Source organism: Photinus pyralis, unplaced genomic scaffold, assembly GCF_008802855.1.
Source record: "Photinus pyralis isolate 1611_PpyrPB1 unplaced genomic scaffold, Ppyr1.3 Ppyr1.4_LG4, whole genome shotgun sequence".
NCBI classification, from domain to species: domain Eukaryota; kingdom Metazoa; phylum Arthropoda; class Insecta; order Coleoptera; family Lampyridae; genus Photinus; species Photinus pyralis.
In genome coordinates this window covers 7,468,977-7,492,552 of record NW_022170511.1, presented here as the reverse complement: position 1 = coordinate 7,492,552, position 23,576 = coordinate 7,468,977, and the positions used below count along the sequence as shown (strand labels likewise).

The following is a 23,576-nucleotide window of genomic DNA, read 5'->3' as shown; positions in this document are numbered from 1 at the left end:
GTTTTACATAGAAATACAGAAAAGAATGACTTAATCAAAACAATTTTTACCAATAAAAATTTGCACACAGAAAACATCTCCAAACTTGATCATCCTACAATGTGTTATCATTATAAATAAAAGCCATAAAGGTAGATATAGCAACAATATTACGCAGCAGTATTCAAACATCCAGAGAAATCTGAGTAACTACTGAGAGAGGGGATATCAGAAGGTATGTAAAGGTGACTAAAAAATAATAACGGTAATATAATAGGCACGTCAAATATAATTTAGTAACAATTTAGTATCATACGGGTTTACAAACAATTTCGTGAGCACATTTTATTAAGAACAACAATTTTATTCCTAATTAATACGATAGTATAGCGTCATCATAGAAAATTGGTTAAAACAACTACCCCACTTTGCATTAAATTATCAAAAGGATTACAAGAATTTATGTACATATTCATTTACACTTTACAAGTCGCATCGGCACAATCAAGCCACGGATTCCAAGTGTATTGGAAAAGTTTGGGGTCGGCCCTTTCTATGTCCGGTTCCTTGCTAACAAGAGGCACCGCGCCTGATTTGTACTCCACTAAAGCTCGTTTCATGCTTCGCACTACATTCGGAAAGTATTTCGCCAGGTTGTTCTCTTCGCAAGGATCTCTAAGTATGTCGTATAGGCACACCTCACCGCCTGTGGAAGAAAACATTGTAAGTTTAATTATTAGAAACTAGACTACTACGCAAGGGTGATCTGCTTTGCATTTAGAAAGTGTCACAAATCTAAGTCAATAGCTTGCAATAAATAAAAAGCCCAATCTGTTGTATGTCTCTACCAATTGTCATTCCATCGGTCACAGTCAATAAAAGTGATTGTGCAGAATTGTCAGATTTTCCAACGTGCACAGACACTGAATTTTATCTATAAGGTCGAACTGACATTCAGTCCAATTTACCGGCAAATTTTATGATTAATTTCTGGGGAGTTGTTATCTAAATAACTTGAGATTCAATTTAATTTTCTAGTCCTCTCCGCTTTAGCTCTGTATAAAGCACATTTTAAAGTTTGGAGTTGATCCACAACACACCCGTCACGCTTGAGGTAAATACGGAATTGAGCCGATTTTCATACGAGTATCTCGCGTGAGATAAATTGAAATATCAGCAATTACGGAGAGATTATACTTTAGTAAGTGCTGAAATCTGTATTCCAACACAATCTAATTCATAATCTCAGGCACGTTCCTTATGCAGTTAATCAGATTTGTTAGCACATATTCTTTCAAAGTGGTTGACAATATGTAGCGGAATTTGCATTTCAGGGAATTTCATCGTTCATTTGATTACAAAGTTTCTATAATTTGATGTAATAGATACGAACAAGCGAACAGATTTAGGTAGTAACGTTCAAGTTTCTTTTTAACTTAATTTGTTGGTAACTTAATTTGCTTGTAAGTGGGCAGAAGAAAGAGGAATTAAATACGGAATTGAGGCTGTCGACAGAGGATGCGGACACTTCTTATAATTAGTTCGTTTAAACCAAAAGTTATGAAACTTCCATTCGTTTCGATTTCTGTTTGTTGCAATAAACTTTTCTTTCACGTTGACATATTGTCAGAGAGTGCTTCAGACGGCGGCAGCAAAATTTTAGAATTTGAAATAATCTCTGGAGCTCTATTCACACAACCATCATCAGCGATAAACTTGAGAGTGATACTCTAAAGGAAGGGGATAGGTTCTACACTAAAGAAGACGACAAGTTTCCAACACTCGATGAATTTCTCAACTTTTTTCAAAAGAGGGCTATTTTCCTGGAACATATTGAGATTAAGGAGAAGGAAGAATCCAGTAAGGGCAAGGGGATTCCAAAAGTAGGCCAAATATTCAAGCAAGTTCCGAAATGCTATTCATGCAAGGGAGGACATTCAAACGTCTTTCCCTTTGCGCCAATTACTTCAATCCCAACCATGCAGCAAAGAATTGGTCAAGTCGGGATTGCCAGTTCTGCCACAGGAAACACAACTTCTTACTCCATAAGTCAGAATCTGCTCGAAATTACGAGTAGATGAGTCTCCCTCTACTGCAGCCCTATAGCAAATGAGTAGCAACGTAGCTTGTAACATCAGGCCATCCTCAGTACTGTGGCTGTCGTTCTAAAGAGCAAACGTATAACTGTCAACTGCAGAGCTCTGTTAGATTTCGTTGAAACTGCGGTAAACGTTTCTTTTTGGCATCACCTCTGGAAAATCCATTATTAAAAGCCGATGCAATTTTTCAATCGCAACCAAGATCGCAACTGAGCGGCTGAATATTCCAGAAAACCTCCATTTGACCGAACCAACATTCCGTGTCAGACAATTGGCAAACGTCAACGAGAATCTACACGTTCAATTTGCAAAGACATAATTATATGACCTACAACGAGGCAACGACAACGAGTTGGAAAAGCACATCAGTATCCAGCAACACATCATTGTTCTTGAAGCAGGACTTCAACTACGGAAATGGTCAGTCAGATGACAACTCCGCCTTAGCGACTACGCCGAACGAACCACATTTGGTGATTGAAAGGAAAGATACGAAGCACATAGGAGTATCATGATGCAACAGCAGCGATTCAATCTTCTTCTCACTTAACGATGATGATGCTGTAGTAACAAAGAGGCGTATATTGTCAACAATAGCAAAAATCTTAGATCCATTGGATCTGTTGGGTCACAAAAAGTGGCGGGGAAGGTGTCTCTTTTCTGCTTACAAACAATGCTAATGGGCCTTTTTCACTTCACATTAATATTTTCCGTGGACTTCTTATTTTATACTTAATAGCCGCAAACATCATACATGATCTCAGCCCAACAAGAGGCCAACGACACCTAGGTCGGTTTTGTCACTCAGCTTCTGGAACGATATTCAGGCATTCAGTGCAATTGGAATTGTATTTCTAATTGGACGGCGACTCTGCACATAATTTACCAAATTCCTGGAATACTATCCTGATTTAAAAATCTGCAAACCCGCTTTTTCATGCAAGTTTAAGTAAATTTAATACCTACAACTTTCAGCAGAAACCAGGTGTTTGTCATCCCGTCAAATCCCATTAAAATCTTGTTAATTTTCCAAAAAAAAACAAAAAAGAATAACCCGATTAGTTATATACCGCCTATCGTGAGCCCTAATAAATTGCCTTCAGCAGAACCAAGTATTCCCTTCCTACACCATTTTCATTAATATTTTGTTAGTTATTCGCAAAAAAACAATAACTACAGTAAGCTTATTGTTCCCTCTCTGTTCTTTCACCTTGTATGTTGTTACGTTATTTGCCATCTAGGTGTTCCGTTTGTAGTCCACTAGTTTTAGACGTAATAATAAATAAGATGTAGGATTTTTCGAACAAACGTTTATTATTTTTTCTATGGCGATCGATTTCGGGTATTTATATCCCATCGCAATAGAAAAATCGCCATAGAAAAAATAATAAACGTTTATTGTTCGAAAAATCCTACATCCTATAATTATAACCCCACCGAGCTCTAAAAAATGGAGCAATTCATTAACCATATTTTAGATGTAAGTTAATTCCTATAGTAAATTTGTTATTATCTTTCACTTAGCCCCTCCTGTCGCCATTAGAGGCTGTCCTAGTATTAGAGGTTTCCTTTTACTTACTTCTTTGACTTGTTGCTAGAATTCGCGCTTTGTACCTTTCTGCACTTAATTCTTTTTTTCTCTATGCTTGCGTACAGTTGTAGTTGCAAATGTTTTTTGGTACGCCATTGCTATTCTGACTTCGTATCTTGCCTAAAAATGGCTTAGTGTTTTGGCTTTACCTTATTTATTTTTGGAGTGGTTTTTTCCTTCTCTTGATGTCTGTGGTGGCTTCATTGAAACGCTTTTACGGATCTGTATTTGCATATGAACAATACGTGCCTAAAGCTTTACATTCACTCAACTCTCACTCTCGCCCTTTGCTTAAAATTTTCTTTTAAGTTCTCATCGGTCTTTCTTTTGGATTACCTTTTACGTTGATCTACGTGGTTATTACGCATTATCTACGCAGTACGTGGAGACAACATTTTATTATTTTATTATACATTGGTTTTGGCGCGTCAATCGATAGATGAGTTTCTACATTAACGGCTGAAAAAATTCTACTTCAATTCTACCAACTATTACTTGTGACCTACTTACACACAAAGGTTGTGACCTACGTTTCGATAGTTGTTCGTAAGTTGTAATCACAAGTATAAACGAACCGTTTAGAGAACATTACTCGCGTATATTGCTTCGATATCTCTGATTTTATTTAAACTCGTGTGCCGTTGCTGAATAATATACTTATCGGGACCCGATTTGAGCTACATTACCTACAATTACTTTTTGTGTGACTCCGAGAATTCATTTGTAATAGCTTTATATCCCTTATTGGTTTACCGATAGTAGCTACCGTTGCTTTGTAAACAAGTTTTTGAGTCTTGTCTGTTATTTATTTTACTCCTAAGAATCGAGTCATATTATTGTCTTTATGTTTTGAATTGATTAGATCAATAGAAATTTAGTTATTTGTGTACCGTAAGGTACTTTTCTTGAATGTAGCATATTGTTTATGCTTTTATACCCCGGCGATTGGAAGGATAACCCGTAGTTGATCAAAATTTTGCTTTTACAAGTCTAGTTATTCCAATTATTGATTATTATTAAGTATTAATTCCAGTTCACCTCCGTGTGAGACGATAGCATTGCTATTCCGCAATATTTTATCTGTAGTGCGATTCACTACCCCTTTTATTTGTTTGTTTGTGTTATGATCTGTTAAAGCAGCGATTCCCAACCTGGGGGTCGCGCGTAGATATTTGAGGGTCACGGTAGGTACAGGACAGGCAAGATAATTTCAATTTCAATTCCGAATTCAACAAAACGCAAAGTGCATAAGAAAGTCGTGACGGAATCGTCGTTTGGTAGTAATTAAAACTTACATAGTCAGCTACAACCGCGGGGACTTCCGATTCCGAGACGCCTGGTATGGTAGTGATACCACACGAACTCGCCTGTTGTCGAGCACATCGCTTCAATTTGCCCATAACTTTATATGTGTGATGTGGTTAATTTATTTAGTTTCAAAATGAGCAAGCAATCAAATCTGTTTGGATTTTTAACGAAATCTGGAAGTGCTAAAGACAATAACAACATAAATCGCTCATGTCAACATTTAGTTTTTTTTGTTAATTATTAATTTTTTGTTAAATTGTCTTAATGAATATTGACTTTATTGGAACCACTGGAAAGCATTTTTCAGCTTTCCAATGATGTGTCACACATATGGGGGTTGCCATTTAGGATTTTTAAAGAGGGGGAGCTGGGGAGTTAGGGGGGGGGTCACTCATAACGTCATTCTGGTTCATATGTATTCAACTCGCTAACAATAAATAAAAAATATTTAGTTTAGCGTGTAGTTCATTTAACTGGGTTCCTCAATGAAATTTACAATAGGATTAAGTACTAGGGGGTCGCGGTCATCAGACCCAGAAAATAGGGGGTCGCGATTACAAAAAGGGTGAGAATCGCTGTGTTAAAGATTTGCATAACGCGCCCTTCTGAATTCAGACGGCCGCTACCACCAGAATTCAAAGGTTTTCTTAATTCTCTTTATTTATTTAGGATTTATTTTTGAGTGAGCGGGTTTCAGCCAAGGCTGCTCTACCAACCCAACCCACTATACATTTACAAATATGAATGCCCGAACCCGGATTTGGTGTATTCTCGGTGGCAACGATTCGGACCAGGGACCCTTAGTATCGCAGCGGAGTTCAACTCCGCCACACGGGCCGGTTACCTAGCCTACCATGCCCCTCCCCCTGTACTCCCCCTCTCTTTTGACATTTACTAAAGGCTAAGTGGCGCCTATCCGGTTTACTATTAGGTACTACATTTTCCATTTTGTTTATTTTTGCTAGTGTACAAGAACTCCGAAATTCACCCCAGCCCACCTGTACTTTGCCTGAGCTTACCGTGGCATCTCAAGGTAATTTTCTTATATTTGCCCAAACTGAACGTAAAAATCTACATTTGTTTTGAGTTTCCCGGCACCTTGCCACCTTTTCATAAAGTTTTACCTTGTCTATCTGTCACTTTCCGCTTAAATAATAATTCTATAATTTTCCGTTTATCAATTTGAGTACAAAAACGTAATAATCAAAAACGGTTTTCTTACTTTCGAGATCACAAGGATTTGCTTTCCCTCTGTGGTTGGCGCACCTAACGATAGCTTGACCTCTTAAAAGTCTATATTCTTCAGCTGCTGTTATTGTATAACTCACTTTCGCTATACTTATACCAGCCGGGCTGTTGTAAACATTTGAAGTATTGTATTTAACTTCATATAGAATCCCTTTCCCCGAATCACCGATGTGATCGTCAAAACCTGGATGGATCGGTGCACCTACAAGGAAACATATCAGCTAAGCACTTACTCCAAACTACCTACCAAGTACTAACTTCCAGTTATGAAACCGCAACGCAGCCGCTCTTTCCTGATCGTTAATATTAATTAACATGTCCGTCCTTGGAGATGACAAATCGTAAACCAGACTAGACCACTGATCCAACCCGTCCATATTGGGATCTAATAAGGAAATGTCTCCTCCTGCTGCCGAATACAACGTTGGCATCCAGTCAGTAACATGTATCAGTTCGCTAGACACCCTTTGACTTTGCACCAGTAGTGGACTCCACAAAAATCCTACAGCTCTGACACCGCCTTCGAAAAGTGTACTTTTGATGCCTCTAAGTGGATAGTTGGAACCCCAATTTCGAAATCGACCAATTGTTGGTGCACCGTTGTCTGAGACGAACACTATTACGCTGTTCTGCAGCATACCCTTCTTTTCCAATGCGTCGACAATTAAACCGACACTGTCGTCTAATTTTGAAACCATTGCTAAAAGGCACACTTTTCCAAAACATGTCGAAAAACCACCAAGTAATACCTGCGTAAGTTCTTCTGTTGGAATCATATACGTGTTTAAATTTGTTTATTGCCTCCTGGGGGGCCTCCAGTAGTTTACCTTCATTAGCAGAATGAACTGCTAAATGAGACAGAATCATAAATAGTGGTAGATTGGGGTCATGATTTTGTATTAGTTTTACGCTATAGTCCGTAAATACATCGGTTGCGTATTGCCCTGCAAACTCCCACGCTGGTTCTGTTCCCTTACGTAAGTCGAAGCCGGTGTAACTGGTATTTTTCAACTGAAAGCAAGAATTCGTACAAATAAAGTACAAACAGTCGGGATCTTACCGTCCACGTTGATAAGTAATCGTAATAGCTCGTGAACTCGTTATAAAAACCAAAGAAGCTGTCGAAACCTCTGTAAGTTGGAGTACTATTCCATCTTTCGTAACCGACACCCCATTTTCCCACAAGATGCGTAGTATAACCAAGTTCCTGGAACAAATTGAAACAGTGATCATGATTTAACTAAAAAAGCAGATGGCCACTAACCGGAAGCCATTGTCTTACCTTAAAGTATTCCGGCATAAGTTTCATTGCTGGAATAGACGCAGGTTGTGCGGCCGTTAATGGCTTGCCATTTAATCCTAAAATCACACTTAATATACTCAATGTTGACCTCAACTCACTCATAGGTGATTCCTACCCATTCTTATGGGGTAGGTCCCTGTTAATAAAGCTGCCCTTGATGCTGTGGATTGTGGTTGAGAGTAGTACTGGTTGAGAATAATACCATTGTATGCTAACACATCAATGTTTGGTGTGGGAATTTGATCGCTTCCGTGAAAACCGACATCGTTCCAACCCTGGAAACATGTATATCATCTGTGTTAGGTTCAGAGGCTGAAAAAGTCCGATGATCAAAAAACACGTGTGTAAAGAAATTCGCCAGAACGTGTTGTGACTAAGTGAAGCAGACCACATTAGGATATATGTCTTGTGACTTTCATGACTACTACTACGCATTGTGATTATTAACAAAATCCATAAGAAGCTCGTTACTTGATGCAACAATTAAATTGTTTGCGCAACAATGCGCAATTGCGCTTTTCGGGTAATTGTCTGGCCCAAATTTGCGGCCCTTCAACTAAGTATCATATTTTCGCGCTTCTTTTCATGGTGAGGACCGATCGTTTGTGCCAGCTCGTTTTATACATAGATCAACACCTTGGTACTGCAATATCACAGAGCCAGTTTTCAGTATTAGACTGTATTGCCCAATTATTTTTGGCATGGCAGACTTTTGAAGACCCTGCTGCTACAATTCGTAAAGGTCTCGTGAAGGCACTTCTTTAGAACGACCTGATAGTCTAGAAATATCCCAATTACTTTAAATGACCCTTAAATCTTCTTGAAAGTTCCTAAAGACTAATAAAAGCTAGCAAGCGACGAGCACCAATCAAGACGCTTTAATAATCTAGTCCATTGGAACTCACAAAGTCTTTGGGTGACTTAGGCTCTTAACGATTTTCAAAGACACCTGAAAATTCTAAATTCCAGGTATGGGTTTGGCAAAGCCTCTAGAAGACCCTTATATTCGTGAAATCACTTAGTAACTCATAGATCTTTGAAGAGTAATAGCCTCTATAGACAGAGTTAAGTTTTAAACGACACTTAAATAGAGGAGTGTTAATTTGTTTTTGAAGAATTCGTACGGGTACCTTGGCGCCGGGTAATTGTTTTTGTGCGACACTGTAATAGCGACGTCAAATGATCGAACAGTAATTTGGTGTTAAGTTAAAATAATCCAATATACCTAAACATTAACGAATTTTTAAGTGTAAACTGCCAGTAGTATTTAATTTTAAAGCAAAAACTGTAGAAATCATTAAAAAGCTTCTGAAAATTCTGTAGATATTTAATTTAGACATCCAAAGTAGCAAGTTTAGGTTCTCCCGTCATTTCCATCGAAACAATATTGTATTCTGTTCTGAACTTCATTTTGTATCGTGCTCTGCGTCCTATATTTAATAAGATATACCCTTGCGGTTAAAATGATCACTTTATCTATCCTTGCGGTTAGAAAGACACTTAGCCTACCTATTCAAACCTATTAAAATGTAATCTGCTATAAGTAAAATAAAATTAATTGAAACCTTATTTAAAATCAGCATACACAAATTTAGTTTGTGTAACGAAGATCCCGCTACACCCTTATAGATTATGGATCTAAAGGCTCTCCACTTCAAGATTAGTATATTCATTGCTTTTAAAGGTTATTCAAACATCTTAAAAACCCTTAAGGACTCTCAAAAGCTCCTAAAGGTTTACACTACAAATGAGCCATAAGGCATCTTAGGGAACTCATTGAAACAAGGTGATCTATGAAGGCTTTTAAATATTAATAAATGCCTAATCGCAGTTGAAGTTTGCGAAGAAGATTTTTAAATATGTTTGTGAACCATAAATACCTTTACGTGCTCTCAAAGGTCTTTAAGTCTGAAGAATCCTAATTTGGTCTCTAAAAGCCTTTTAATTCCCTTAAATACTCTGAAATCTCTCTCCCTCTGAAATCTCTCTCCCTCTGAAATGCCCTTTAGATATTATAGATAAAGCGTTGTAGTAAATTGCCGTTGAGTGAAAAATAGGATATTACGTCATGGTATTTATTATGTAATATACGTCTTTCGCTATAAAAACCGGTGCACGTCATTGATTTATGAATCAATTTCAGACAAGTTTTCTATAGATTTCGCACACTTGTTTTTTTTGTACATGTTGCAGTGTTGCAGCATATGTCTAAAATTGATACACAAATCAATGACGTGCAACGGTTTCTATAGCGAAAGACGTATATTAATATTATTGAATAACGAAGTACAACGGTAATATGAAGGCACTAGGCATGAGTAGATGATATGTCAGTAGATACAGGTCATACACAAAATACTAAGTAGGTGTGTAAACTACTAAGGTGGTAAGCATCTAACTCAACAGAGACCAGAGATCCTAAGCAAATGTATAGGTAACACCCTGGATAACACTCATCTGAAAGAAAGGCACTTTCCGGGGTTATGAAAAGAGTACAGATCTAAAACCACTGGTAACTTTAGACTTACCTGCCTCCTTTATGGGCAAAATACTAGAGGAAATAATTAAGCACATGCTGCAAGGAACGGTGTACCAATAACTTTCCCTAATACAGTTTAGATTCAGGAAGGGGAAATAGAGGTAGAGAACTCCTTTAATACGATAAACAGGGAAGCTATCCAGAGGGGAACTAGAGGAAATCGGGGTACCTCCCGACCTGGCCCAAATGTCACACAACTATCTTCAAGATGGGAAAGTTATTTATATCATCCGACCTAGAGGGCAAAGAACACAAGTTAATTTCAACCGCTTGGGGTACCACAGGGCTCCGCGTTTGGCCTCGTGTCGCATATGACGGCTCTCTTAGAGTCCAGATGTTGGAAAGCACAATAATAGTAAAGTTTGCTGACAACCTAACCGTAGTTGCCAAGGATAGAGGTTTGCAGCTCACCGACACAAAACTATGAAGAGCTTATACGGAGGAGTGAAGTGGAGGATAGAAGCTCGTCCCTGAGAAGACGCAGAGGTATCATTGCTAACTGGGCGGATACGCCTTGCCAGACCGACCATAGAATTGTTGGGAAAAAACTTCAAAATACTAAGAGGCATAGGTACTGGATAAAAACGGTACATTAATCGACTACACACGTAGCCTAGCCGAAAAAGCCATGAAGAACCTCTCGGCCCTCACGAGGACAATGCTAAATAAAAGTGGAGCGCGAGAATCCATCGCCTAATGCTCTGTAGTGCCACCCAATTGGTCTACCTATACGCAGTAGACGTTTGAGAGCCAGCAATGAGATGGGGTGTGGTGTGGAAAGAGCCATTCTTAATAGAGTACAGAAAAAACGCTTTTCTTGAGAATCGCAAACGCCTATTGAAAGGCGCACGCAGGAGGACGTTCTTGTGATTGCCCCCTAGCGCATATGAGAATGCAAGGGCAAATAAGTAATCCAAAGCAGAAGCGATAGACAAGTGGCGGAGGGAATGGGACACAAGAAAATTATGGACTAATACCATAATACCGGATACCAAGCAGTGGGCTAACTGAAAACATGGAGAGGTTAACTACACACTATGACACTACCCACGGAAGAGTGCGTGCACTGCGGGTTGGAAGACGACAATGCACACGCAGTATTCGTCAGCCACAGATGGTAGGTACGGAGAACGAAAAAAATACTCAATATTCCTTTAATTAATGTTTTATAATGAAACCGGTTTTTGCTTTCTCTGCTTTGTTCTAAGAGCTAAAGCGAAAAATTCCACCCTCCTATTGGTATGGTTCCTGAATGAAAGGAAAAACAAACATTTTAGGACTTTTGGGGTTGTCGTCTCCAAAGAAGCATTTTGTACTTTCAGTTTATTTGGAAAAATTATCGTTTTGATCCCATGTAGTAAATTATTTCGGACGCAATAGCTAATTGTTACACCTTGTATAGTTGCCGTCCGGTCTAAGCAGTTGAATAGATCAGATAACATAAAAGCATCAAACAAAGTATGCAAAAAATCAAACCTAGAATATATCTGCTTGCCGGAGTTAACAAAAATGTGTCCGAATAGGTATGTCCAATTTGCATCAAAAGGGGATCCAAATTGCAGCCCATTTTCAAATTTTACCCGGTTTTAAAAAACTTAATGGCATCATTCACAAATAAGGCCTGACTTTAATTCTGTTTTCAATTGCGAGTGGGGCAAATTTAATCTAGTTAAAAAATGTATGGAATGATCTTTGTTGGAAATGTGCTCCTTCATGGTCAAAATAGGAAAAAAACGAAAAAAGTGCAAAAATATTACAGTTTTTGGGATATTCTAAAGTGACCCGGAGGTCTACTTAGCCACGTTGATGTACAAGAAAAACAAGTTTAAAACGTCACTCGCGACCGAATAAAGCACATTTTCCCCGCACAGAATCAGTATAACTAGGGAAGGCCTGGAAGGAAGTGACTAATCCAAAAAAAATTTTGGCGTTCTGCTGTCGGGGTTGTGCTAGACCGTGTAAGAAAAAAACCACAACGAAAAAGCTAGTAGTTACAGACGAACAGACAGACGGACAAAATGCGGACGATGGCGTTCATGCGCTAAAAAAAGAAACCTACAAACCTCACCTGAAATGATATACTAGCTAGGTTATTGGATTAAAGTTTATCAACAGAACTTGCCGTATATTCTAACTAATGGGCAAGATTTCAATCATTGCTGAAATTTCATTCACCAATTTTACGTATCTATGTAAATGAGTACACTTAATTTTAAATAGTGGCTTACCATGTATAAATTAAATTAACATGCACGAAACCACGTGAATCGTAATTACCTATAATTTGTTCTGAATATACCGTCCGAAAAAGTTGACTTTCAAATGCCCACGTCACACATGATGCTTCAGATCTCTTGAGAAGTGAAAGTCCCTTGAAGCACACCCCAGAAATCGATCAATCGATAACGCAGGATAGTGACCTGGGCACTGGGCCATAATCCACAATCACTCAATAAAAGTGTGCTTAAATCGGCCTATATTGACATGGTCACGTTGTCAATAAGTGATGTCCTGTTTGCAACATTCATGGAACCAATTTCACCCATTAAAATGAAAAATGGAAAGAAATAAATTAGGCACTATGGAAAGAGGAAAAACGGAAGGTACCCTAAAATCGAAAGGATATAATTAAAATAACTATAAGAATTTGAAGAACTGGAATAATACAACGGAGTGGAAAAATCAGAATGGTCATAGGTAAAAGTGACGATTGATTCTGAAAAATTTTGTGGGTATAAAAAAAGGAAGAATCTAAAAACTGGAAGAATATTCGAAGAAACTGAAAAATCATGCAAATCTTAAAAACTTTTTGAACGCAAACTAAGCAAACTAAAAATAGGGATGTAATGCAGAATAGAAATAATTTGAAAAACCTGAAGAAACGAAAAAAACTGAATTTTAAGAATTGGAGAAATGTATAAATCTAAAAATGTAAAATTAAAGAATTGTTTCAGAAGAAATTGAATGAGCTCTATCGTATTAACAGAAGAAATGTGGCCACTACAGATGAACAAAGGAATTCAAATTGCAAAGAATGCAAAGAACCGAAAGGATCACACAAATTCCGATGCATCCGAATAGGCTGGGATAGGATTGAAGAACATGAAACCTAAAATGGGCAAAATCCTGAAGATAAGGGATTAATAACAGAGTATAGGAACAGTCCAAAGGACGTAAAAAACTAGAATAATCCTTAAAAAAATCTAAAGAAACTAAGGATTTCGAGAGTTGCAGGAATTTGAAGAATTTGTCGAATTCGATGACTCGAAGAAATTTTAAGATATCCCGCTGTACGAGGTGGTTCAAATACGTGGCTCACGATTGGGATCTCTGTAAAGGTAAGATACCAGTGTAGGTTAAATGCCCCTTTTTGTGATTAAAAAAAACCGCTTTTGAAATTTTTGAAAAATATTTGAAAATGACTGAGATATCACCGAAAAACTGAAAATGCCAAGTTTCGTTTTTATTCCCCCTAGCTGAAACGTTCGAAAATTGACGGTTCCCGTTCGCACCTTCTATGGTCACTTTTTTTCAAAGAATCTGAAGCTGTTATCAGAATTTCCATAGCACGCTACTAGGCACACTAGACGTAAAAGCTACAGGTTACTACTTTATTAGTTCTTATGGACGACACATCGAATTTCTACGGAATGAAATAGAAGACAAAAAAAGAAATTAATTTGATTCCATTGCCATCATAGCTATGTTGATTCAGTAAGATCTAGTTACCCGTGGATAATTTGTTGAGAAATGAATGTAAAACTTTTTATTTCGAATTTTCTTGTAAATGTATGTAAAAGTATAGAGTGTGACACGTCATTATTTTTCTTTTTTTTCATCTATCTCACTCCGTAAAAATCCAATATGGCGCTCAGTAGATAAAGACAATAGTAGCCTGCAGCTTCTACATCTGGAGTGTTATGGAAATTCTGATAATAAATTCAGATTCTCCGAAAAAAATTACCTTAATTAATAATGAGATTTGCTTACGAAGTGGTAATTATTGGTAAGGAAAAAGTGGATATTCAGGTGTTATGAGAAATATAGAGCGGTCACCCTGTGGGTTGAAAGTGGAGTGTCACCCCTTGCTGACGTAATTTTTTAATTAACTATTTAGGATTTAAACACTTGTAATTTTCCTAGATTGACAAAATTGTAAAAAAAAGTAAAAAAAACAAAAGCCCAGATAGAGCAGGCGTCACCGGGATTTGGTCCCAAAACTTCTCAAATAGCAGTCGTATACGTTACCAGAACATAAAGATCAGCGGCGGTTATGATTGCCTACGCTTCAATATATATATTGATAAATCTAGGACAAAAAGTCTAATGACAAACGTCGAAAGCGATCGCTCATTAAATATGAAACGTGTTTATTTACTCTATTTACTCTCATAGTTAATTAATGATAATATTCCTTATGGTGCAACAGGAAAATTAATAAAGGGCCAGTCTTTCATCTTAACATTAAATAATAACCTGCGTTTTGATGAATTCGCAGCACCTGGCCACAAATACCAAAATTTGCAGTTAGTCCAGGGAATAGAGGGTTTTAACTTGCAAAATGAGAAGTAGTTCCAATTTCTTTTGCATGTCATGGACAATCATCTGATGGTTAAGAATCTAATTTTTCGACCTCCCACCCCTTGTGCTTCCCCCGTACCACCCCCAAAACCCCTAAAATTTGGTAGATTTCTTAGTTTTTCAATCATATCTTTTTAATGATTCACTTTGGAAAAAAATATTGTTATCAGATATTATAGACCATAAAATTCTACACAACTTTGATATACACTACTTTTTTGTAAAATGTTTATTAAAAAAGATATAGACCTTGAGAGTTGGTTATATTTTTAAGAATTCTGAAATTTCTATGTAGATGTTTTAACCAAATTTCATACTTTATCTCTATAATTAAGAGTTTTATGAGAAAATATCTTGAATTTATTGTGGTATAAATCCCTCTACTCTCCACCCTTACCTAAGGGGATGCATAATAATGAATCTTGCAACCCTTGCTAGTGAGGATATTTGAATCACTATGAGATTGTAGCGCTCTTGTGGCGATTGTGAAGTTAGTCAGAGAATACAACGCTTTATTACATACGTTCTCTATTCCACTTTAAATATCTATTCCTACCGCGGATGGGGGGGATGAAGGATGAAGCTGAACTGACGTGAGATAATTTTTTTGTTTCAAACGTATATTAGAAAGCCCTACAATCTCACAGTGATTAAAATATCCCCACTAGCAAGGGTTGAAAGTTGAATTGTGATGCATCCCCTTTGATAAGGGTGCAGCGTAGGGGGATTTATACCACGATTTCAAGATATTTTCTAATAAAACTCTTCATTATAAAGATAAAGTATAAAATTTGGTTAAAAGATCTACATAGAAATTTCAGAATTCTTAAAAATATAACCAACTCTCAAGCTCTATATCGTTTTTAATAAACATTTCACAAAAATGTAGTGTATATCAAAGTTGTGTAGAATTTTATAGTATACAATTTCTAATAACAATATTTTTTTGTAAAATGAGCCTATAAAAATATATGATTGAAAAACTAAAAAGCCAACCAAATTTCTTTGGTTTTACGGGTGGTACGGGGGAAGCACAAGGGGTGGGAGGTCGAAAACTTGGATTCTTAATCACCAGATATTCTTTCATGACATGCAAAAAAAATTGGAACTACTTCTCGTTTTGCAGGAAATGGTCCATTTTCAGTCTCTATTTCCTGGACTAAGTGATTTATCTAGAATTTTTTCAAAAGTCCATAGAAGTTGTTGCCAAATGTTCGTCAGTACCAAATACGCCAACGGTATACAATTTTAATGATTCTTTTTTTTTCTGGAGCTGAGATAATTTCTCAAATTTAGACCAATGTTATGTACGGCATTTGAAGGAATGCCGTCAGTGTTACTCGTTGCTTTTCATTTTCTTAACCTTTTTTTGTGTTTTTTTTTTGTTTGATTCTATACCTTGCTTTATTTGGGCAAGCTAACCTGATTCGTACTTTGCGTAATTTTTTGTTTGATTTTTTATTATAGATAATAGAATATTTATAAAGCCTGTGAAAGTATGATAATTTATTAAAAAATATACCCAAAATAACAAATACACTGTATCCAGTAATAGTTTTGAGGACTAAAATAGCTCTTATATTTTCTGTGGTAATCTCGGTGGTAATATGAATTGTGAATAAATCATTGATGAGTATGAGGTAACGAAAAGGTGAAAAACAAACTAAAAAAGCATTATAGTTATTGTTGGACTGCAATAGGTAGGTAGATCAAAAATTTTCAAAAAATGAAAGTTATTAAACATTGTCATCATGCCTGTAATCGATATAGTAACTGATGAGTGAACCAGACGGTGAAATGGGAGCAACAATAATTAACGATTTAGAACTAATAAGAAAACTAGAATGAACGAAGCAAAAATTGTCACATGCAATTAGTGACATCACCGAAAGAATATTGTAATATACTTTAACCATTGTATCTCCTTTTAGTTGCTGGATATTGTCTTGTAATTAAACAATTGGTAACTAGTATTGAAAATTATTGCGCATCACTATGAAATATTAATGATTGCCAGAGCAAGATCATGATTATATGCACAGTGGAAAAAAAAAGCAACAGTGGTAGAAATTTGACTTCGGATAAATCTCAGAAAATGTGTAAGCTAATGACAAGCACTTACAAGATCATCTGCCATAATAAAAACAATGTGAGGGCGATCCGACCCCATCGTCACATTTACACATATCACAAAGATGGCACACAAAATAGTCTTGGAGCACATTTTTGGCAATAAAAGAGCACACACCCACCGAAGATAAACAACAACTAAACGTGTTTCAAACGGTACGTTTTCATTTATATTGTTATCTAAAGATCAATTAACCTCATGCAAATACCACCACGCTCAAGTTGCTTTGTACATCCTAGAACTATCAAAATAAATTGCGTCTCCTCCGGATCTATATTTTGCACGTGTGTCTGAATTTTTCCCAAGCCTATAATTAAGCGTAAGTACATAGTTTTGTACACGTTATAATTGTTTTATAATTCTTTGACACACATGAGGTAACTATAATTGGCGTTGATTCATGACCGGTGTTAATCGCCTGCAGACATCTCTCTTTTTGGGATCGTTCAAGCAACCTTTGCGATATGATTTGGAGCAAAAATTTCCAATGGCAAAATCAGTCCCTATCCCCTTGTAACTAATTTATTTAGATGTATTCTGCACGGATTTTCCTCATGTGAACTTCATGCTTCTGAAGACCAGCTATTTTGCATTAACGTATATACGTTAGTTTATTGCCTCAACAAATATTAAACTTGCCTTATTAATTAACCCTAATTTATTATTATAATTTCAGGGTCAACGCGTTCATTATCATTGTTTTCAGTTCAGGATATTATTACTCATGCAGGTACATTTTGCTTTAAATGTTTTCAAAATATCTGTGTTGTTTGTTTATCACGTCGTTGTTTTAGCACGTATTGCAATGGTATTTGTCGAATTAGCATCAAGCAGGTGTTTTTCTTCCTAATATTCTGAGAACCATTAATTTTTAAACACCTATCTCCGTTTCGCACCAATGCTTCTATGGGACTACGTCCGCTGATTTTTTTTAGTTTTTACATATTGAAAGCAACAAAAAAGTGCCGATTTACTTTTTCCAGTGAAAGTGATATTGGTCTGAAGTGTTCAGTGTTGGTAAAATATATATAAGTTACACTGTAAAACAGGACATTGCCCTCATTCAAGAACCTTTTGGGTTGTTAAATCAAAGGTTTCTGGTCTGTAGGCAAAAAGGAATCGTTTTCTTTGATACGCGACAAGAAAAACCTAGAACATGTATTTGTGATCCTAGCCGCCTTAAAGCTCTTCTGCAGCCACAGTTGTGTGGTGGTGCTATCACGACTATTGCAGGGTAAAGCTCAAGTAGTAATAGCATCAGTATATCTCCCAGGAGATTCTGTCAACATACCTCCCAGTAATGAGATGGAAGAACTGATAGAACACTGTGAGGCAAAATCCTGTATACCTGAAATAAACGACAGCAACAAAATGCAAGAGAGAATACACAAATAAAACATTTCAAATTGTACGATAAAAATCAGATAATTGAATCAAATTCAATTCTTCTATCTGCCAATGTCTTGGTTGTCTTTATTGGAAAATGCTATTAAAATAATGTTTTGGTAAAAGGTATCTCATAGCATAGCGATAGAACCAGGAACATGCTATTAACATCGCACTGATAGAACCAAATGCACCTTGACAATCTGATTACTGATACTATTGTCGTTTATCACATTTTAAACAGTTTTAATTTTGAGAGATGAACAAAATCGTGTCCACGATGGAACTATATTTTTTCAGCTTTCCTGTCAGTTCATTCGAGTACTTTTGACTGTGCTGAAAGAAGCTTTCCAGTAATTCCAAGAAGGACTTTCTATGGAACAAGGTTCTTTCAAAAAGCATTGATGCACAAGTCAATGCTAAAATGTTTCTTCTAATCCACGTGCGTGTGTCGATTCAGTTGTACGTACCTGCACCTACCTAATTAAAGGCGTGTATAAATTAAACTCAATGTAAATACATTGTCTATAATATAATAAAATAATATTCATGAGAATGTGATAAGATTAATTAAGTCAAATCAAGGTGATCTGAAGAGCTGGGTTGAACATTAAAATTATTATTGTATTTTTAATTAACCGGCAGCTAACTCGGAACGCGAGGGGTTTAATTGCATGAATGGGAATTCCGCTCTAATTATAATATTACTCACAGCGTTTTCAGACGTCATGGCAAATATAATTACCTTCTTTTAAGATAAATTTAATACACTGTTACAGCAACGGACATTATCTCCGGAAGTAATTTTCCATTCGTTTATAAACAATTTTGCATTTTGAATTCTATTTAACAATGACGCATCGTCTTCACTAACTTTAATTTTTCAAGGACATTTTTTCATAGGACCAAATTCGTTTCACAATACCATAAACCAAATGCAACCAGCGTTAGTGTAAACAAGTGCGCACCCAAATATAACCAGACCGCAATCTCATCCGCGTGAGTTACATAAGCTTGACATCGATCAAGTAGAGACCATTCATTAAATTGTCACACCGCATTGCATTCGCTTCTTTTTTATTTCATTTCAAAAAAATCTTCAAGGATTTTTACCTAAAAACAATTGGATTGGAAAAAATCATTTGATCACAATTCTTTTCATCCAATGGAATGGCAAGGCTGCAAGTTCAAAAAAAATTGGTAACGCTTTAGTCATAGAAATTGTAATAAACGAAATTGCACTCTCTACTCTCTCTCTCTCTCTCTTTAATTTGTGTATCGAATGACGTTATTTTTATTTATAAATCGACTGGGACAAATGAAATTTTCATTTACACAACAGAAAAATGTGCAAATTGTTAGAAAAATGAAAGTAAATGGTCATCGTCGATCTTTATGGCAAAACGAATTCCCGACTATAATTTGTAATTTTGATTAAGTACACAAAAATTCCAAAAATACGGCCACACGCTTGCCCAGTTTCCCCGCTTTGAAATTATAATATGCAAACCCCAATCGTGTGATACATCATTGTAAAAGCCATAATTTCTCTTTACAGAAGTACCCACAAAATTACATTTGGATGGTATAGTTATGAATTAATTTTAAAAAAACCAAATAAATTAATTTCACACATTTCAGGATTTGGTTGCCCGAAATTTACTTGTATCAAATAAATTTTAATCTCTACGGCACTAGTAAACATTTTACTGTTACAATTAATCCACGGCTAGCTCAGTAATAAATAAACTTTTTATTACTCCTACCTTGCGGAAAGTTGGTTCTTTATTTCCTCTTATAATCTGGAAATCAAAACCTGATTAATTTGATTTGATCACTCTCAAATAAATACTCGTGTCAATTGGCTTGTTTGATTACATTGATGCAAATAATATCGTTCGTTTCTTTATATTTTTGATGATTTAAAATATTGATGGTATACTTCAAATACAAAATAAAATTCCCGTCTTGTGATCACGTTGCCAATCTAACTATTGATCTAGATTTCTTAAATATTCCTAATTAATCCAATGTCCAGTACCAACATTTTCCTATACAAACGATGTACACACCTCTGGATGCTAAATAAAATTCAACCACCCAAAAGAATCAATTAACTTAAAATTTCACTTCACTATTAATGAGAAAAAATCACCAAAATATTTTATTTGGGTTCGCTTATCATTAATAAAAAGTCTGTTCAAGGAATAAACTTCCGTGGGTCGACCTCTTCAGGAATATTAAATTGCCTTTGAGCATAAATTTGCTTATACAAAATCGCCAAAACGATCGATTCCTGTTTTATACAATGCAAAAATTTCAAATAACTTGCATTTATCGATACGTCGAAGTTCTCTCCAAATTCCGGAAGTAGTCCCTCAAATATGGCAAGGTGCACTGCGTGCTCTGATTGGGCGACCGAGACGTGAGCGCCGGGCGGGGTTTGACAGTCGAGCCGGTCGGCAGACGTGTTGCGAATAATTTTAAAAAAACCCGCTGGTTAAACTTACATCTGAATCATACTTAGTTATTAGAGAGCAATTCGAGCAATTTTTCACAATTAGTTCGCTGCTTGTTTACATTTCTAGTCTGCATCGGTAGTATACCTATGCCTAATAAAATACAGTAATTGGATATAGTAATTTACAACAAGCAGGTGTTAGTGGATGTAATTAGTACTCGTATCCACTAATAGGTCATTTTTGAATGACACACAAATTACATAAAGGAAATAATAATTAGAGCCTAATTAGCTTACGAGCATAATTTTCAAATAAAATATAATTCCAACAATAGTTTAACATAGGAAGTTCAAATTAGGTAGATACAATTAGCAAAGCTATTGGTTAACTACATAGTTTAGAGGATTTAGGAGCGTTTCCGCTATTTTGAGATCGAAGTCTGAACCATTTTGTGAAATAGGCGCTGTATTCTATCTACTATCTACTCAAACAAGTTCAAAAAACTCGACCTTCCTTATTCATCAAGCAAACAAAAGGGCAGAATGTTTTCTATAAAAGCGGAAAACTTAGTTGCCATTCCGAAAATTGCACATAATCGGGGCTTAGTTGGTGATTAGATCCAATTAACACTAGGACAGCTTCAGCAATTTCACTTCTGGTACCTGCGCCTATTAATTATTCTAAATTTCTAATTTAAACCATGGCATTCCTAATTTTGCATTGAATTACCTAAAATATAGTTTTACAATTATTTATCGGTAAATTGGGGACAATAATTTAAGTCTATTTAACTCGATTTAGTGCAGCTATCTACCAATTGGTCAATTTTGAATCCTCTACAATCCAAACTATTAAAAAAGACACCTAATTCGATGCAATTCACATCAAACATTGTAGGCTCGAATAAATTTGAGAGGATGTGCTAATAACAATAGAAGTAACTATAATAGCTAAAATCGGTGTAGCTGTGCACTAATAACCTAATTTTGATCTGCAACCAGACCCCTCCGAAATTGGAAAATAGATGGAAACAATAGCAAAATGTACTCTACTAAACTGTTTTTGTCTCTTGCACATAAACATCTTCAATACAAAGATTTATCTAAATGATTTAACGGCCAAGCTGTTTTGGACCTACCTGTAGTGTCGGCGAACCACAAATAAGTTGGATGCAAAATGTTTAACAATTATACGCCACCGATTTTTTCCCCATTGACCCGTAAATTTTTCTCGAACTATTATTATTGGAGTCTAAAGAATACTGTGATGGCGTTTACAGTATGACTCAGAAAGGTGTTTAGCCGATGATTGTAATATTGCGCAATGTTTTTCTACAAACATATCAAAGATATTAATCCTAAGCCGTTAATATGTACAATGACCTTTCATGCTTATTTCTAAGGTAAAATTGTTTAATATTAAAATTTGTATTCAAGGTAGGTAATAATTTTCTTTGTTACAGATAACAGAAACCAATTAATTCCTGTTCCTTAAGTAATTATTTAAATAGATTGACAAGTATCTAAGTAATTTTTTGTACCAATCTAATATTGGTAAACAACGCCGTGATACAATTTATTAATTCAGTTCCGTAATACCCGGTATAGTCAGGTGTTGGCCGTTGGGTAATGATAATTGGCACTTGTCATTAGAATTGTTTTCCGGTGGTTTAAATTTCTTACAAGGCTGTTTCATATGGATGCACCCCAACAATCATCTTGAGTTTTTTGGAACTTTTACTTGACATTGGCAATTAATATTACAATGAAGTGATCCTATCTTACTGGAAAAAAAATGAGAATAAATGCCATTACTAGGCTTTTTGTTTGTAAATAGCGCGTTATTTACTAGACCCTTTCCCCAATTGAACTCCTAATTACACTTAGACTAAATAAATGCATTAACGTTCGTTTAATTTACAAAAAAAATCCAGAAAAATGAAAAAAACACCCAAATTTTGGTCAATTATCGAACATGATCTAAAGTTCTAATACACAGTGCCTTCACAAAAGCAATATATTCGTTTATAATTTCGGTTCTTATGTTTTGAAAAAATATTCGCACACGACGATTAGTATTTTAACTTTGGCTATTTTTACTTTAAAAATGTGATATACAGGGTGTTTCAGGTAGGAGGTTGGACGACATTTATTTTTAAATAGAGCATCCTCTATATATATCATAATAATAATTATATCATTGCTTTATTGGATGATGCAGCATTTCAAAAGCAAGAGTACCTATCTGCAATTATAATGTAAGGGAAAATGCACGTGTATGTAATATAGCACGTGTAAGCAGTAGAGCACGTAATGCAATAGATTATGTAGCAATTTACAATTCTACGATACATTTTGAAATCTGAATACTCATTTTTCCAAATATATCATAATTTATAATATGCTACTGAAACGAAATATGGGTTTATCCGTCCATAAAAGATTCAATATGCGCAACTGGGAACAATTTATCAACTTATCAATAAAGTGTTTCTTAGTACGCATATTCAATTACCTGTTGACGGATAAGTCTGATTACATTACGAATTAGCATTCACGAAATGTGAATCATTCTTGAAAATGCACTTCTTGAACAAATGCGTTTTAAAGTTTCTCCAATGCAATCACGGTAGGAGTCAGTGACATATTATGTTAAGATATAATCTCACGAAAAATACTTTCTGTAACTACACAGAAATATCATCGGTAAAAATAAACTCAAGTAAAGGTACCCTGTTTTACCTATCCCTAGAGATCAGAAACTTTGTTTCTATTCTCAACCCCCAAAAAAGAAAATTCGGTTCAAGTTGACCAAAGAAATTAGTGGGATTATGAGTCGTGGTTAATTTATTCAACCACCAACGATTTTTGATCGCCTGATGCATCAGAATTCCTGCACTAAAAATATGTTTAAATCGCAATTTGTTTGGATTTAAAACGTCTGTCTTGC

General features: G+C 35.9%; 1 protein-coding gene across 4 annotated transcripts; it reads right to left on the bottom strand.

Annotated features, from left to right (window-relative positions):
• Positions 1-250: 250 nt before the first annotated feature.
• LOC116169294 (arylsulfatase B-like) lies at positions 251-21,897 on the bottom strand. 4 transcript variants are annotated; one of them, XM_031485355.1, is made up of 8 exons: positions 21,766-21,897; positions 7,644-7,803; positions 7,508-7,595; positions 7,286-7,432; positions 6,975-7,236; positions 6,473-6,925; positions 6,200-6,427; positions 251-685 (listed from the first exon to the last, which is right to left on the bottom strand). In XM_031485355.1, the coding sequence occupies exons 3-8, from the start codon at positions 7,532-7,534 to the stop codon at positions 456-458; spliced, it is 1,347 nt and encodes a 448-aa protein (XP_031341215.1). In that variant the 5' UTR covers positions 7,535-7,595; positions 7,644-7,803; positions 21,766-21,897; the 3' UTR covers positions 251-455. The 4 variants fall into 4 exon arrangements, with proteins under 4 accessions (XP_031341215.1, XP_031341212.1, XP_031341213.1 ...); XM_031485352.1 differs by having other exon boundaries at positions 7,508-7,584; XM_031485353.1 differs by lacking the exon at positions 21,766-21,897 and adding an exon at positions 18,911-19,061 and having other exon boundaries at positions 7,508-7,584.
• Between the last annotated feature and the right edge of the window lie 1,679 nt (positions 21,898-23,576).

Bases quoted from the DNA above. Each gene is read 5' to 3' on its own strand.
- LOC116169294 (XM_031485351.1), bottom strand. From the start codon at position 16,872: ATGTGCTCCAAGACTATTTTGTGTGCCATCTTTGTGATATGTGTAAAT. The intron at 7,237-7,285 runs GTAAGATCCCGA...TCTTGCTTTCAG, and splicing joins ATTACTTATCAACGTGGACG to TTGAAAAATACCAGTTACAC. The intron at 686-6,199 runs GTAAGAAAACCG...TTTCTTCCACAG, and splicing joins AAATCCTTGTGATCTCGAAA to GCGGTGAGGTGTGCCTATAC.